We start from the raw sequence: 12,958 nt of genomic DNA, 5'->3' as shown, positions 1-12,958 counted from the left end.
TTATAGAGAGAGGAACATTCTTATAGATTTTTCGGCACAGATAAATTAAAGAATGGCTGGTAAGAGAAGTAGTGGGTGAGTATATCATTCAACTGACGGATAACATGTGGAATTTTTCTAGGAGACCTAACACAGTTGTAAATCAGCGCCGATATTTCCGAGATAAATATTGAATAGAGTATCAGGATTCTTTCCAAAATAAACATGAAGCTCTTAAGTCAAAGGAATAGAGATACCTTACTTCCTTCATTTGTAATAAAAATATTATAGTCAATAGATCCTTGCTAGCCAAACCCTAGAATGGCAAACTATTTCTGATATCTGATTCTCCAAGCAAAGAACACCGAACGGGCAACATCCTTCCCAAGCTTATGTTTCACAACCGTGAGAGCAAAGCAGCCGGAAGACAACTTGGATGCTAGATTCAGAATATGATCCTTAAATTTATTCAATTGACCATTATTGGTAATAACCAAACACTTGAAACCCAAAATGAAAGATTTTTTGGCATTAAACGTAAGTCTGAACCAAACAACATCCTCTAATCATTTCAAGATCCTTAACGATCAGATTTCTAATCTGTGCAGGATCCCTACGATGCCAAGAAATTGTGGTATCATCTGCAAATAAAACCAAATGGCCGCAAAGTTTAACTCATTGATGTAAAGTAGGAACAAAAGCCCCAACAATAATCCTTGTGGGACACTAGATTTAATAAGTGTTCTCCATGGAGACAGAGATCCACCAACTGCAAGTCTCTGAGTGCGAATTAAATAAAACCTGAAACACTGCAAAGCAACACCTCTAAATCCGTATCTATCAAGCATAGAAAACAATATGCCATGATCCACACAATCAAACGCTTTTGACAGATCACAGAACACTGAAGCCGTCGACATTCCAGCATTTAGTAATGCATAAACACCATGCAAGAACCTAAATATAGCATCGTGAGTACCTTTGGCTTTTTGGACCTTTACCCATTTTATCAAATGCCTTTGAGAAGTCAGTAAATATTACATCAAGCTGCTGGCATCCAAAGCTTTAGCCAAACATTTCATAAAATATGCCGTGTCGCTGGTAATCGACCGACTTCTCAAAAAGCGATACGGATAAGCTGACAATTTTGATTCTTTTTTACGAAACAAGTGTTCATATATTACCATTTAAAAAATTAAACAAAACAATTAATTAAAAAACATTAACGTAAGTGGTCTATAATTAGCAATAGTTTTTTTAATTGGTCAGCTCTAGATTTTAGGTGATAAATTAAAGATTTAGCAAGAGGACTTACCAGTACATAAAATGTATCTTTTACATCACTTACTATAGCAGTTAAAGTTACTCAGATGACATTTTGCGTTTAAATTTTTGAATGATATTCAGGACGTCAGCCTCTGAAAAATTTGGGACCTCATACAAACCCCACTGCTTCATCAAAGCCACAAAAAGCATCATGATTATGATCGCCTTTTTCATTATAAACATTTAAAAAAAAATTAAAGAAGACCACCACAACACTCTGACGATCATTGTGTCTTCTTCCCAATTTATTTAACCTGGTATGGCGCACAAGTATTCCTTTTTTGGATGATATACCTTCAAAAAGATGTTCACTTATTTTGAATACCTGGCTCTATTTTACGAGTATATCCGCGATGAATCTCCTTAATATCCAAGATTATATGATAATATTTTTTCTTACTTGCTTTAACCTATTAAAATGGTTAATATTTCTAGTTTTTTTATAGGCTCATTTCTATTAATTATGCTATACAACGTATCTTAAAATTCTTATTGATCCGGTTAACATCCAAAAGATCAGTGTACAGTTCGTGAAAAATAGCCTTTATAAAATTTGAATTAACATTTACCACCAAAGACTTATGTTTTGAAAGACCTACTCCCTACTACTAAATTTTTTGACAAATATTAAAAATTGAATATTGCACTATTTAAAAATTTGCACTTGTAGCCAGAGGCCTCGAAAATCCTTCAATTTAAAAACGAAAAACATTTTTTAAATGGTATAAATTTGAAATATCTACCATAGATTTTAACGTATGCATGTGCGTGATGTCGTCTAATTATAAAAAAAAATATTTTAGTTTTTAAATTTTTCCATAGATCAATTTGTGTGGACTGCACAGCTTACTAGGCCACAATCAATACAAAAGAAAGGAATAGAAAGAGTAAAAATATCTAGTCAGTAAAAAAAATTAAGTAGGTAATTTTATTAAAGCATTTCTCCAAGAAATCTTAAGGTTTTGTTAATAGTTTGTTTACTCTTTTACGAAATTTATTTGTCCTTCTTAACGATAAAGGAAATTGATTAAATATTTTGTTCACATTATAAATTACGACTTATTTGTATTTATCAGTATTTCGAATGAACAAGTGCAACATAAAAAATGCTTTGTTTGAGTTGTATGTCTGTGAGAAATATACTTTTTCCTTAATTTTTTTGCAAACATGTTAGAATAACCAAAGGTCGAAAAGACTTTCATAATTTAACGCAATGTATAGTACGTTTATACATAGCTCTGTTCTGCCATATAAACACCGAGTGGAACAAGTAACCTGGACAATAGTATACTGTACCTTGAGGAAAGGTAAGTCTGACCAGACACATCAGAGTGCATAGCAACCTCGAAGAAAGTTTTTGTTTAACTGAATTATTTAACATTAACATTTAACAACTCCACGCCCTAAATTCTTCTTTTATAGCCCAAATCGTAGTTTTTACAACTAGTAAATGAGACGCCAATAAAGTAATTTAAAAAAAAATTATATTCAAGTTAAACATACATATACAGTAACTAAAAATGCACAATTAATAAAAAAATCAGGATCCAATCCAATTGGCTGCCGATTGAAGATACATTATTTTAAAATAAAATATATGTATAATTCCATTTATTTTCAATAATTTTTTGCAGAAAAATTTGGTAATTAATAATAATATTGTGACAAAAATTAAAATATTCTGCAATATAAAGTCAAAAGAAATATTAAATTTTACGCTTGCTTTACTTTAGTAACTACTAAGATATAAATAGATAAATTTCTATAAAAAGATATTCTACTCTTAACTAAGTATTTCTTCTTTACATAAGTAATAGCAATCTATTAATTTGTATGTAGTCAAACACTAAATATACAATAAATACAATTATAAAGCGAAACAGTAGCTAATTACGTTGATTTTTGGCGATTCAAAAATAATACTTTATTGTTATGAAAAACAATTCAAAATTAAGATCCTTTCTTACATTTTCCTACATTATTTTTTTTATTCGTGGTGGGTTGCGGGGTATATAAAGGTATCGTTATTTTAATTATTTTAACATTATTTGTATTTTCTGACCAGTCTTGAGCCCATATTGAAATTATTTCTTATTACTACTATTACCTATTTTCTTTACGGAAAGTTTATTTTTCATTATTAAATATAGTAGCCATTGTAAATATGGTATGGTATTAAGGGTTGCATCGCGGAATGTAATAAGTTTAGACCAAATATAAATATTTAATTAAACCTTTACTGGAACCTGCTTGAAAATACAGGCTAAACCCTGTATTTAAATGTATATTTTCATTCAAAAGAGCAAGTCAATTATATAAAAATAACCTTCCAATGACAAGACTTATGGCTGGCTGTAAACATGTTTACATGGGCTGCAATTAGGCATTATTTCACATACAGTATTATCTTATATATTTAAAACTTACATATTTTGTTCCTGTTTATAAACATCATGATAAGCATTTCGGATTAGTGCATAGGGAAAACAAGACTCTAATAGGTCCATCGTCAAGAAAGGGGATTCTTGTACGATTTGATCTAAGAGCAAATAAACTGATTCTCTGTTTTTAACCGCTTCCTTATCCGCCTCCTGCCCTAGCCGCAATAAACTAGATGAAGCAAGGGCTAAAAATTCTTTCATTCTATCCTCAATATCTTCTCGACCACAAATAGTAAACAAAGCGCCAAAAATATGATTAACTGCCAGCGCCATACAATGAATATTATTTGTATGTCCTTCTAATGACGCTCTATAGAATGAATCTTCGGCTCTAGCAAGTTTTGGTATAGAAACAGCTACGAAAACCATAAGAAGGCATACTAATAGATGCTCATTTTCTCCTTCGTTCTCGGCTTTTTGAATTTTTAGAGCTGAAATTAATGTGGGGTCAACTTTGCAACTTAAACCGGCAGCAGACGTCATTTCACTGACAATTTTCATCGGATCTCCACTTGGTAAATGATGTCTGAAATCTAAAATGGAGCTAAGCAAAAACGGAACGCGTTGCTCCAAAACATCTGTCAAACAGGACTGTGCTAAATGTCTAAAGCTCAAAATCACTCCGACTATAGTCATCCGTTGAAGAACATTTTCTACGTTTGTCAGTCTTTTAAATTGCTCCTTCATCACGTCAGGTTTATCAAAGTTGGTTCGTAACAGTAGCAAAACATCTTTATTAGCTTCTGCTAATTTTTTCAGCTCTACAACCTGACTAGCAATATGCCACATTAGAGTTTCGCTTAATTGTTTCATACCGTATGGTCCGATAAGTTCGGCTAAAGCTTTTAACTCATTAACATCAGAATATTCTTCAGGATTAAAAGGGACCGTTCCCTCAATCGTCAAACTAACAAACGAGCGTTGATTCATTGAAAAAATTATCTTGCCTGCGCTTACTCTTCTCAATAAAACTTCCGAATACCATTGAGTGTATAGTGAAGCAATTGTCTTCTCCCCGTGACTATCCACAGCTTGGGTTTGCTGAAGTAGACAGTTATTAAATACTCTGGTTATATCAATGTGCACGTAGTTTTCTACAGTTTGCAAAACATTCATGTAAGATCTTACACATACTAAAAGCTCTGAAGGTTTGGCAATTTCGTGTGTGTCTGGATTATACATCACCATACCTACTAACGCTTTCGCAAACCGGTTTTCTAAATGCTGGTGAAGATATTCTCGTGGCGCAAACGTGTATTCCCAAACATTTATATTGGAAAAATAGTTAATCGCGAAACAAAGCTCAGTTAGAGCCATATGTAGTTTATCCATTGTGGTTAGATTCTCACGGGTTTTCCTATAGCTTTCTTTGCCCGGTTTTTCAAATTCTATAGTATTCTTTTTGTTTTTTTCCTTTTTCTTCCTGTTCATTTGATGCGAGATCAAATGTCCGCAATTCTTTGGCAATAGTTTGTCACTCATCTTACACTGTGCATCACATATAGCAGTAATAATGTTTTTCGCTTCTTTAGCCATTTCATCTAAGAACATGTTAACCACTGATAAACTGCGTTCTCTAATATGGTGTCGTTCTTCAGGACAAAGTTCATGAGTGCAGTGCTGAAAATGACTGCATATGGATGGGAATGCCACAATATACCGATTCTGAGCAGGAAATTCTAAGCACATATGAAACTGGTTCTCAAATATACGACTATAGAAACAGAAGATTGATAAATCAGATGTTTCTCGTAGCATTTCGTCCAAGTTGTCGACCATCTTTGTATGGAATTGGGTCATATCCATTAACTGACCCAATAATTTGTTCTCCATTAGTCGAAGTTTTGACTGCTGTGTAGAAGTATAAGCTTGTAACCTAAACCAATCAAGTCTAAACGCAAAAAAGTTAAACGTTTCATTTTCTTCTACTTGTTTAACAGAAAGACCTGAAATAGCATTACAAAAAGAGGATAAAATGATTGCTTCATCATCAGGACAACTTGGCAGTTTTTGCATTTGCTCTTTAAGGGCTATAGCGTCCCAATGTGATAGGTATTGAACATAATACCTTTGCATTACTTGACTATATTTTCTTACAAGTACTCGAAGATCCTCCATGTGAAAGAGAAGTTCTGGCAGGTGACGATCAACTAGGTCTTCAGTTGATTTTCCTGTAAAAAAAATTGTAATCTTGGGTTTTTATGTACACAAACATAAAAAAATAGTAAGAATATTATATTATAAAATAATTTTTAGAAATTCTATTACTCATAATAAAAGCTTTGATAAGCCCAAGTAAATCAATGAATTTTTATTTTGCCTAAAATTAGAAAGATCTTGATATATTTTTGGACTATAGTGAAATAGAAGAAGAATTAGAAAACATTAAATCTAAAACAAATGAATGATGTACATAGAACAATGAAATGCTTAGCAGGATTCCGGTTTAACTTAAATTTTAAAATGTGCAGGTGATTACATGCTATATGAACATGTATAATTTTAAATAAGAGATTATGAGAAAATGGACTGTATCATACAGACAATATGAAATGTGCATATAAAAACTGAAATAAATGCAATATCTCAAAATCATCCTTTTTAAGTTATCTAGTATAGTGCACATTAAACTGATGAAAAAGCCAGAGTTGATTAGTTATAATTTAAAAAAATATTTTATTTTATTTTCATCAAAGGCTATTCCATCATACTAAGGACAAGATTAAGAACCTCATTCTTAAAGCTTATCCCCTGTATATTTTAAAATACCTTAAGGTGAATTCACATATAAAAATGTATTATGGTTTTATTTACAAAAAATGAAATGGTTTGCAAAACTTAATAATTACATAAAAAACAATAATTTTCTAGAAATTATACATTTCATCTTCATTCCATGACATAGTATTTTAAATTGTGGAAGATATCTAAGTATCTGGTTTTACTTCATAATTTAGTTTAATAATTTTAATAACAAACTGCTGATTATTAATGTAAATGTGGTAAATTTGATACAAATTTCTAGAAAATGAACAAAAGATGTCGGCAGTTTTCAGTATAAAGAATATGATCAAATATTTCAATGGTAAGTAGGTTCAAAGTAGTAACCTTATTTGCTAATGTAAACTAAACAATATACCAACACTATCTCATATACTAAACAATAAAATACCTTTGCTTTTATTTGTTTGTGGTGGATTATCATTATGTCTGAGTAACCAGAGTACTTCATCCCTTGCATAGCATAGTCCCATAAAGATCATCAGGGCTTTAGGTCCAAGCAATCCTGGCTGGTCTGTAAATATCAATCCTAATTCTTTTAATGCTGTTCTGAGAAATTTTCTTCTTTCTCTATGATTGTAACCTGCTTTTTGAATGGCTTGTTGAAAGGCGTCTTTTATATCAGAAATTCTTTTCCCATATCCTAAAACAAAGAAAAATAATGTTTAAAGAACAAATAACCACACTAAGAAACCAAAAATATCTAATTGTAATCAAAAATTAATAGTGTGATTAAATAAGAGCTAATCTAAGTGCTTTATTCATTAAAATAGTAATTCATGTACAAAAAAAAACAAATTCACAGTGAAAATGTTTAAACTATGGTAGATTTGATAGAGCTATTAAATAAATTTATTTTCTTTTAATGTACATGTTTTGTAACAAAACAATGGCATTTACCAACTAAATATTTAAGCAATGGTTAAAAAAACTATATAAAAAGGCCTTCTAACAAATTAGAAGAATTGGTGTTGGTGGATTGATCAGTCAAATGACTAACCAAATTATTTGTTTCTTGACAATGTTTTAAATTGTATTTATCTTACAGCTCTATAATAGAGAGAATTGATTGAATTGTTTATTTTTTAACATTAATGAATACATAAATTATCTGTTTTCTTTTTTTTTTATGGTAAGAATTTGTTCTAATGTGGTCTAATTATCAATCAATAAATGAAGAAATCTAAGTAGTATAATGTGGTGTTAAAAAAGAGGTGCCAAGGGAAGTAATAGCAAAATTATACTTAATTAACAGAAAATCAAAACTAAAAAAGAGCTGTAAAAACTACAAGGGGTTAAAATATTTATATAATTAAAAAAAATACTGAATTTTATACTTTGTCTTTGGATTTTGTATGTTTCAATAATAAGATTGTTCATATTTATGTGTAAAGAATTTACTTTGTATACTAAAGAGGCATTAGTAAGTTAAGTTTCATTCATGTGTTACCATTTTATTAGTTTATTAATGTTTTTTTTATGCACCTTGAGTTTATATTTGAAAGACAGATATCTCAGTGATGGTTATGTACCTACAGAAATAATACAATAAACCAGTCCTGGAAGCCTAATGCTTACATTGAAAAGAGTGATTTAAATAATAGAGAAACAACAAAGTAAATGATCCAAAACTCAGTCCTAAACCACAAATTTCAAGTTTAATATTAAGATCACAAATTTACAAAATGACTTGTTATTGCTTGTGAGTATTATTAGCAATTAGTATTGTTAGATGGAAGCAACAATTCAAACTTTCTTAACTGTATATAAATTCACTTACCCTTTAAAGTATCCAAAAATGACCATATATATTGATGAATATGTAGCACTTCATCTCTAAACAAAGGAAGCACCCAAAAGCTTTCTAATGCATTTATCAAAAGCTTATGAAAATGGTCTTGCCTTGAATCCAATAGTGATTGATGTATTAACATGATCCCAAATACTATCCATCGCTCCATTGTGTCCATAGATAAAAATTCACAACTTATTCTTTCTGTAAATACTGGCTTCAAAAACACTGAGGGATTACCAACTAAGCTTAATTTTTGCTCAGATCTCCACTGATCAGCTGAGACATTTCTTGGTACATATACTGGAAGTAATGAGTATAAAGCTTGACTTAATAATCTTGAGTGAGGGACGAATTCTTCAGATAGTTTTTTCAGTGGTACATCATAATCAATTATCATGGAGCCAAGACGAGGAAAGCTGGTATCTGCAGAACCATGAACAATTTCATAAGCAGCATTAAATAATCCCAACACAGCTTTTCTATCTTCTACTCTAGACAGTAAAACCATGAGGGACACATAAGTTGTTACTAGGTCTAAATAACTTTTTGTAAGCTCAAAATTCACTGATATATCCAATTCTACCTGGTAAGCATCCATAGTTGTCAAAAGCTCACATACATGGTCTTTAAAATCAAGTAAATCTACAAAGGTATAGTAATAAAGAGACAAGGATTTGATAATTTCATTTCGAAGTCCTTGTATAGGGGTTAAACTTTTGGAATCTAGATTTGGAAATCTTCTCACAATACTCTTGATGGAAGATTCCAAGTTTTTATCTGACAGGAATCCAGGCTTTGATTTTGCATCTCCACAAGCCTTTTTGATGTTATATATCCTAGTCAGCATCCCTGTGCCCCTATCATTTAGAATTATTAATTTCTCAGCGAGTTTTCGCTCTGTTTGACTCATTTGCCGAGCCATTATCGAGTTTTTTGCAGCCTGTGAGCGACCAATAGATAGAAATTTGTAATGATCACTTCTAATTAAAGAAAACACGCGGTAATACTTTATTCATCATTAGACTAATTCTTTAATTTACGATTTAAATTTCTTTTTTTTTGAGTATTATCTAGTAAATAAATAAATAACAGGGCGGAATCCAAAAAAAATTGACAAATATGGTGACACATCTGTCAAGAATGACAATTTAGGTTTTGACAGGCATTTTCTATCGGTGACAACTTTTAAGGCCGTTTAGCACGGTCTGAATGCGCAACGATGTGAGTGCTGTTAAGCAACGCACAAACTGACGCGGCCGCGATCACAATCCTGGTGGCGGCTGATCGCTTACTTTGAAACTGATATTTACTAGATTAACATATACATTTTTATATCTATTTAACTAATTATATATAATTCTATACTAACATAAGTCTTAAAAGCTTGAACTAATACTAAATAAATTTGTACAAAAATACACAGATACTAGCACTGTGACTGCCTATCTTGGTGGGTCTAGGCTAATAAACCGTTGGGGAAGGAGGTTTGCTGACCTGAGTGGAGGTGGAGGGTTTGTCGGAGCAGGGATTATTCCTGTTTTAGTGTATCGTCAGGGAAAGCGTTCGGTTTGGGGATGAAGGGGCTTGAGTGGAATGAGGGGGTTGCGGTGAGGTACTTATCTTCCAACTTCGTCAGGTAATCTGCCTAGGGTTAAGCTCGGAGATCTCTCAAAATGATATTGTTGCGAACGTACCATGGTGAGCCTGACATAATCCGAAAACCCCTGTTTTTCACTGCTTGGAGCCTCTGCATGTGACGGGACTAGATCTCTGCCTATATGGGGATGCGGCTGATCGTGTATGTGATAAATATTATCGTTATTCATACCGACGCGAGACGATTCTACAAAAATCTCAGCCTAGCGGCTTTCTAGAGAGCGGTGGCGATGAGTTGCGACTTGTAGAATTTGGCTGCCTGATGGCGAATATTTTAAAAAGGTTTTGGGAGCATTTTTTAAAAGTTTTTTAAAATAAATGTGGATTTTACAACAATTATTCAAAATATAACGAAGCGCAACTATTACTTGAAGTAGTACTGCCATGGGAAAATAATATAGGTATGAAAAAATTTCAGCTCTCAACAATTTTTTGCACATATTGCAAGAACTTTTGGGGAGAGGAATTCTCTCCAAGTTCCTCCCCCGAGGATCCGCCCCTGTTTTGTTTAGATTAGATTTGTTACATAATCTAGATGCCTCTGCCATTTTATAACTCATAAACAAAGTTGTTTAACAAATTCGTTGAATAACTTTGTAATATAACATATTTTGTTACAGAGTCTAGACTCGGCTTAAGGTTTCGGATCATTTTCAAGAAACAAACAATTTATAAAAGCCATATTTTAGTAAGGGCCTTACTCGGTTGTCTTAGGATGTCTTACGTCATAATATTTTTTCAAAACAGTTGCTACGTTTTCGTCGGTATTGAATTTGTTTTAAAACGGTATTAAGCCATGAAAACACTCATTTGTCCCAGTTTTTAAAACCTTTTGAGTCTAAGTCCAACCTCATATCTATAAATATATCCATAATTTTTTTAAGGTGGGATCTAGATCCTAACGGGATCCAAATTAGTTTGCCTCATTCCGACTATTTTTCAAAATGCATAAACAATTGCAATAAATACATAGAAAAACTAGTCATTGATTTTTAAACCGAAATTGCACAAAATATATCATTTACCTACTTTCTTTAATTAATTAACTTTTAGTACTACTTTTACTAAAGGAAAAACAATAATTGCAGTAATTAATAATTATTCCAAATTTTTCATTCTCAATAAGCTTCTCAACGCAAATAAACTTTATAACACAGAGAAACTAAATAAACCAATACAAAAAAATTTAATGATTTTCAACTCAAAAAAAGAATTACAATTTGACATCCCTTTATTGTTTACTATTGTTTGCTTATCTTTTCTCTCCACTTTGCTGACATAATCCCAAATGAACATTCTACTACTCTACAACATCGTGATAGCCTGTAGTTAAATATTTCCTTCTCTCTTGACAGGTTTCGTTTGGAGTATGGTTTCAATAAATATGAATTTAAAGGGTAGGCATCATCGACTATTAAAACGTGTGGAACCACTACATTAGATTTAGGAAGTTTCTTCTTTTCCGGTAAAAGAGATCCATTTTCCAGTTGCTAATACAAGGTTGAACATGTAAAGGTTCCACCATCGCTTTGTTTTCCATAGCCGCCCACATCAATGCATATGAATTTATAATTTGCATCGGCTACCGCCTGAAGGACAAGCGAAAAGTACTGTTTATAATTAAAAAACATAGTGCCAGATTTTTTCGGACATTTAATACGTATATGTTTCCCGTCAATGCAACCGACGCAATTTGGAAAATTCCTCTTTTCATAAAATGCCGCAGAACCATTTGCTATTGTTTCCTTTGTAGGTTGCGGCAAATGCTGTGGCTGCAATTTGTTCCATAGAGCTGTAATCGTTTCGTATATGACTTTTAGGATTGTGCTATGTGACATTCTAAAACAACAAGCTAGCGAACGAAATCCAAGTCCCGTTGAGAGAAATCTGGAAATAATGAAAAAATATCTCGTGATTATTGGAACGTTAGGTTTTTAATAAAAAAAATAAGCAAATAAATGTTAACAACTCTTCCTCTGTCTTTACAACTACAACGAAATCGTATTATTATTTTAACACTCTGTATCCAAATATACAGAGTGACCCATATTTTTAGCCTAAAGTTACATGAATTAACCTGGTAGGTACACGAGAAAAATGCTACATTTTTTGTATTTTTTTAGGTAAAGCAACCAAAGCAAAATGGAAAGGATTAAGAGATACGTTCCGTAAAGAATATCAAAAATTTCTGAAACATACAAAATCTGGTGCAGCAGGGGTAGTAAAAAAAAGTCATCTTGGCCCTTCTTTGAGAGCCTATATTTCTTGGCAGACCAAATGACTCCCAGGGAATCGTCCGGAAATATTCCACTCGGCCCTAGTTATAATTTAGAGAACACGCAATCTCAAGAAACGGAATCTCACAATGAACAAGATGACTCGCAAACACATATTCCGTCCGCAGATTTTCAAGATGACATTATTGTGTTCAACCATCTACAAGCACTACCAATCGTTCTGATCAAGTAATACAAGCAGAGAGTGCATCAGAAATAAAGCGCCAAGAAGCACATAAGAATCTCCCATCGCGTTCTTCCAAAAAGTTTAATGATATTCAAGGGCGGATGTTAGAACTGGAGGAAGAAAAACAAAAATTTTTTAAGTAAAGTTGATAGCGAGAAAGACAGGGATTACGACTATCACTTTTTGATGGGATTACTCCCTCATTTTAGAAATGTTAAACCTGAAAGAAAACTCATAGTACAAACTCAGTTACAACAGGTGCTTGTTAAGGAGATTATGTCTCATTCAAGAGATCCACCACAGCCCGTTTTTTATGTATCAACTTTAAATTCCTATATTCCATCATCGTCGCCCTCTCCCGCTTCATCACAATCCACTTCGTATGGATTTTCTTCACCTTCAGCTTTCTCTCCGCCTTCTACTACAGCAGACGACTACAACACAGTCCAAATTTTATATACACAACCGGACAAAATACCTCACGATGTTGCTACATATGTTACCAATTTTCAGATAT

At 32.4% G+C, this 12,958-nt stretch overlaps 1 protein-coding gene across 1 annotated transcript; it reads right to left on the bottom strand.

Annotated features, from left to right (window-relative positions):
- Positions 1 to 2,863: 2,863 nt before the first annotated feature.
- LOC126743147 (membrane-associated protein Hem) lies at positions 2,864 to 9,445 on the bottom strand. Its single transcript, XM_050450120.1, has 3 exons — positions 8,308 to 9,445; positions 6,919 to 7,170; positions 2,864 to 5,917 (listed from the first exon to the last, which is right to left on the bottom strand). Exons 1-3 carry the CDS (start codon positions 9,242 to 9,244, stop codon positions 3,729 to 3,731), a joined length of 3,378 nt encoding a protein of 1,125 aa, XP_050306077.1. The 5' UTR covers positions 9,245 to 9,445; the 3' UTR covers positions 2,864 to 3,728.
- Positions 9,446 to 12,958: the final 3,513 nt, after the last annotated feature.

Source organism: Anthonomus grandis, chromosome 12 (genome assembly GCF_022605725.1).
Source record: "Anthonomus grandis grandis chromosome 12, icAntGran1.3, whole genome shotgun sequence".
NCBI lineage: Eukaryota > Metazoa > Arthropoda > Insecta > Coleoptera > Curculionidae > Anthonomus > Anthonomus grandis.
The sequence above is the reverse complement of the archived record's forward strand: the minus strand, read 5'-3'. Positions and strand labels throughout refer to the sequence as shown.

Bases quoted from the DNA above. Each gene is read 5' to 3' on its own strand.
- LOC126743147 (XM_050450120.1), bottom strand. From the start codon at position 9,244: ATGGCTCGGCAAATGAGTCAAACAGAGCGAAAACTCGCTGAGAAATTA. The intron at 7,171-8,307 runs GTAAGTGAATTT...TCTTTGTTTTAG, and splicing joins ATTTTTGGATACTTTAAAGG to GATATGGGAAAAGAATTTCT. The intron at 5,918-6,918 runs GTATTTTATTGT...TTTTTTTTACAG, and splicing joins ACAAACAAATAAAAGCAAAG to GAAAATCAACTGAAGACCTA.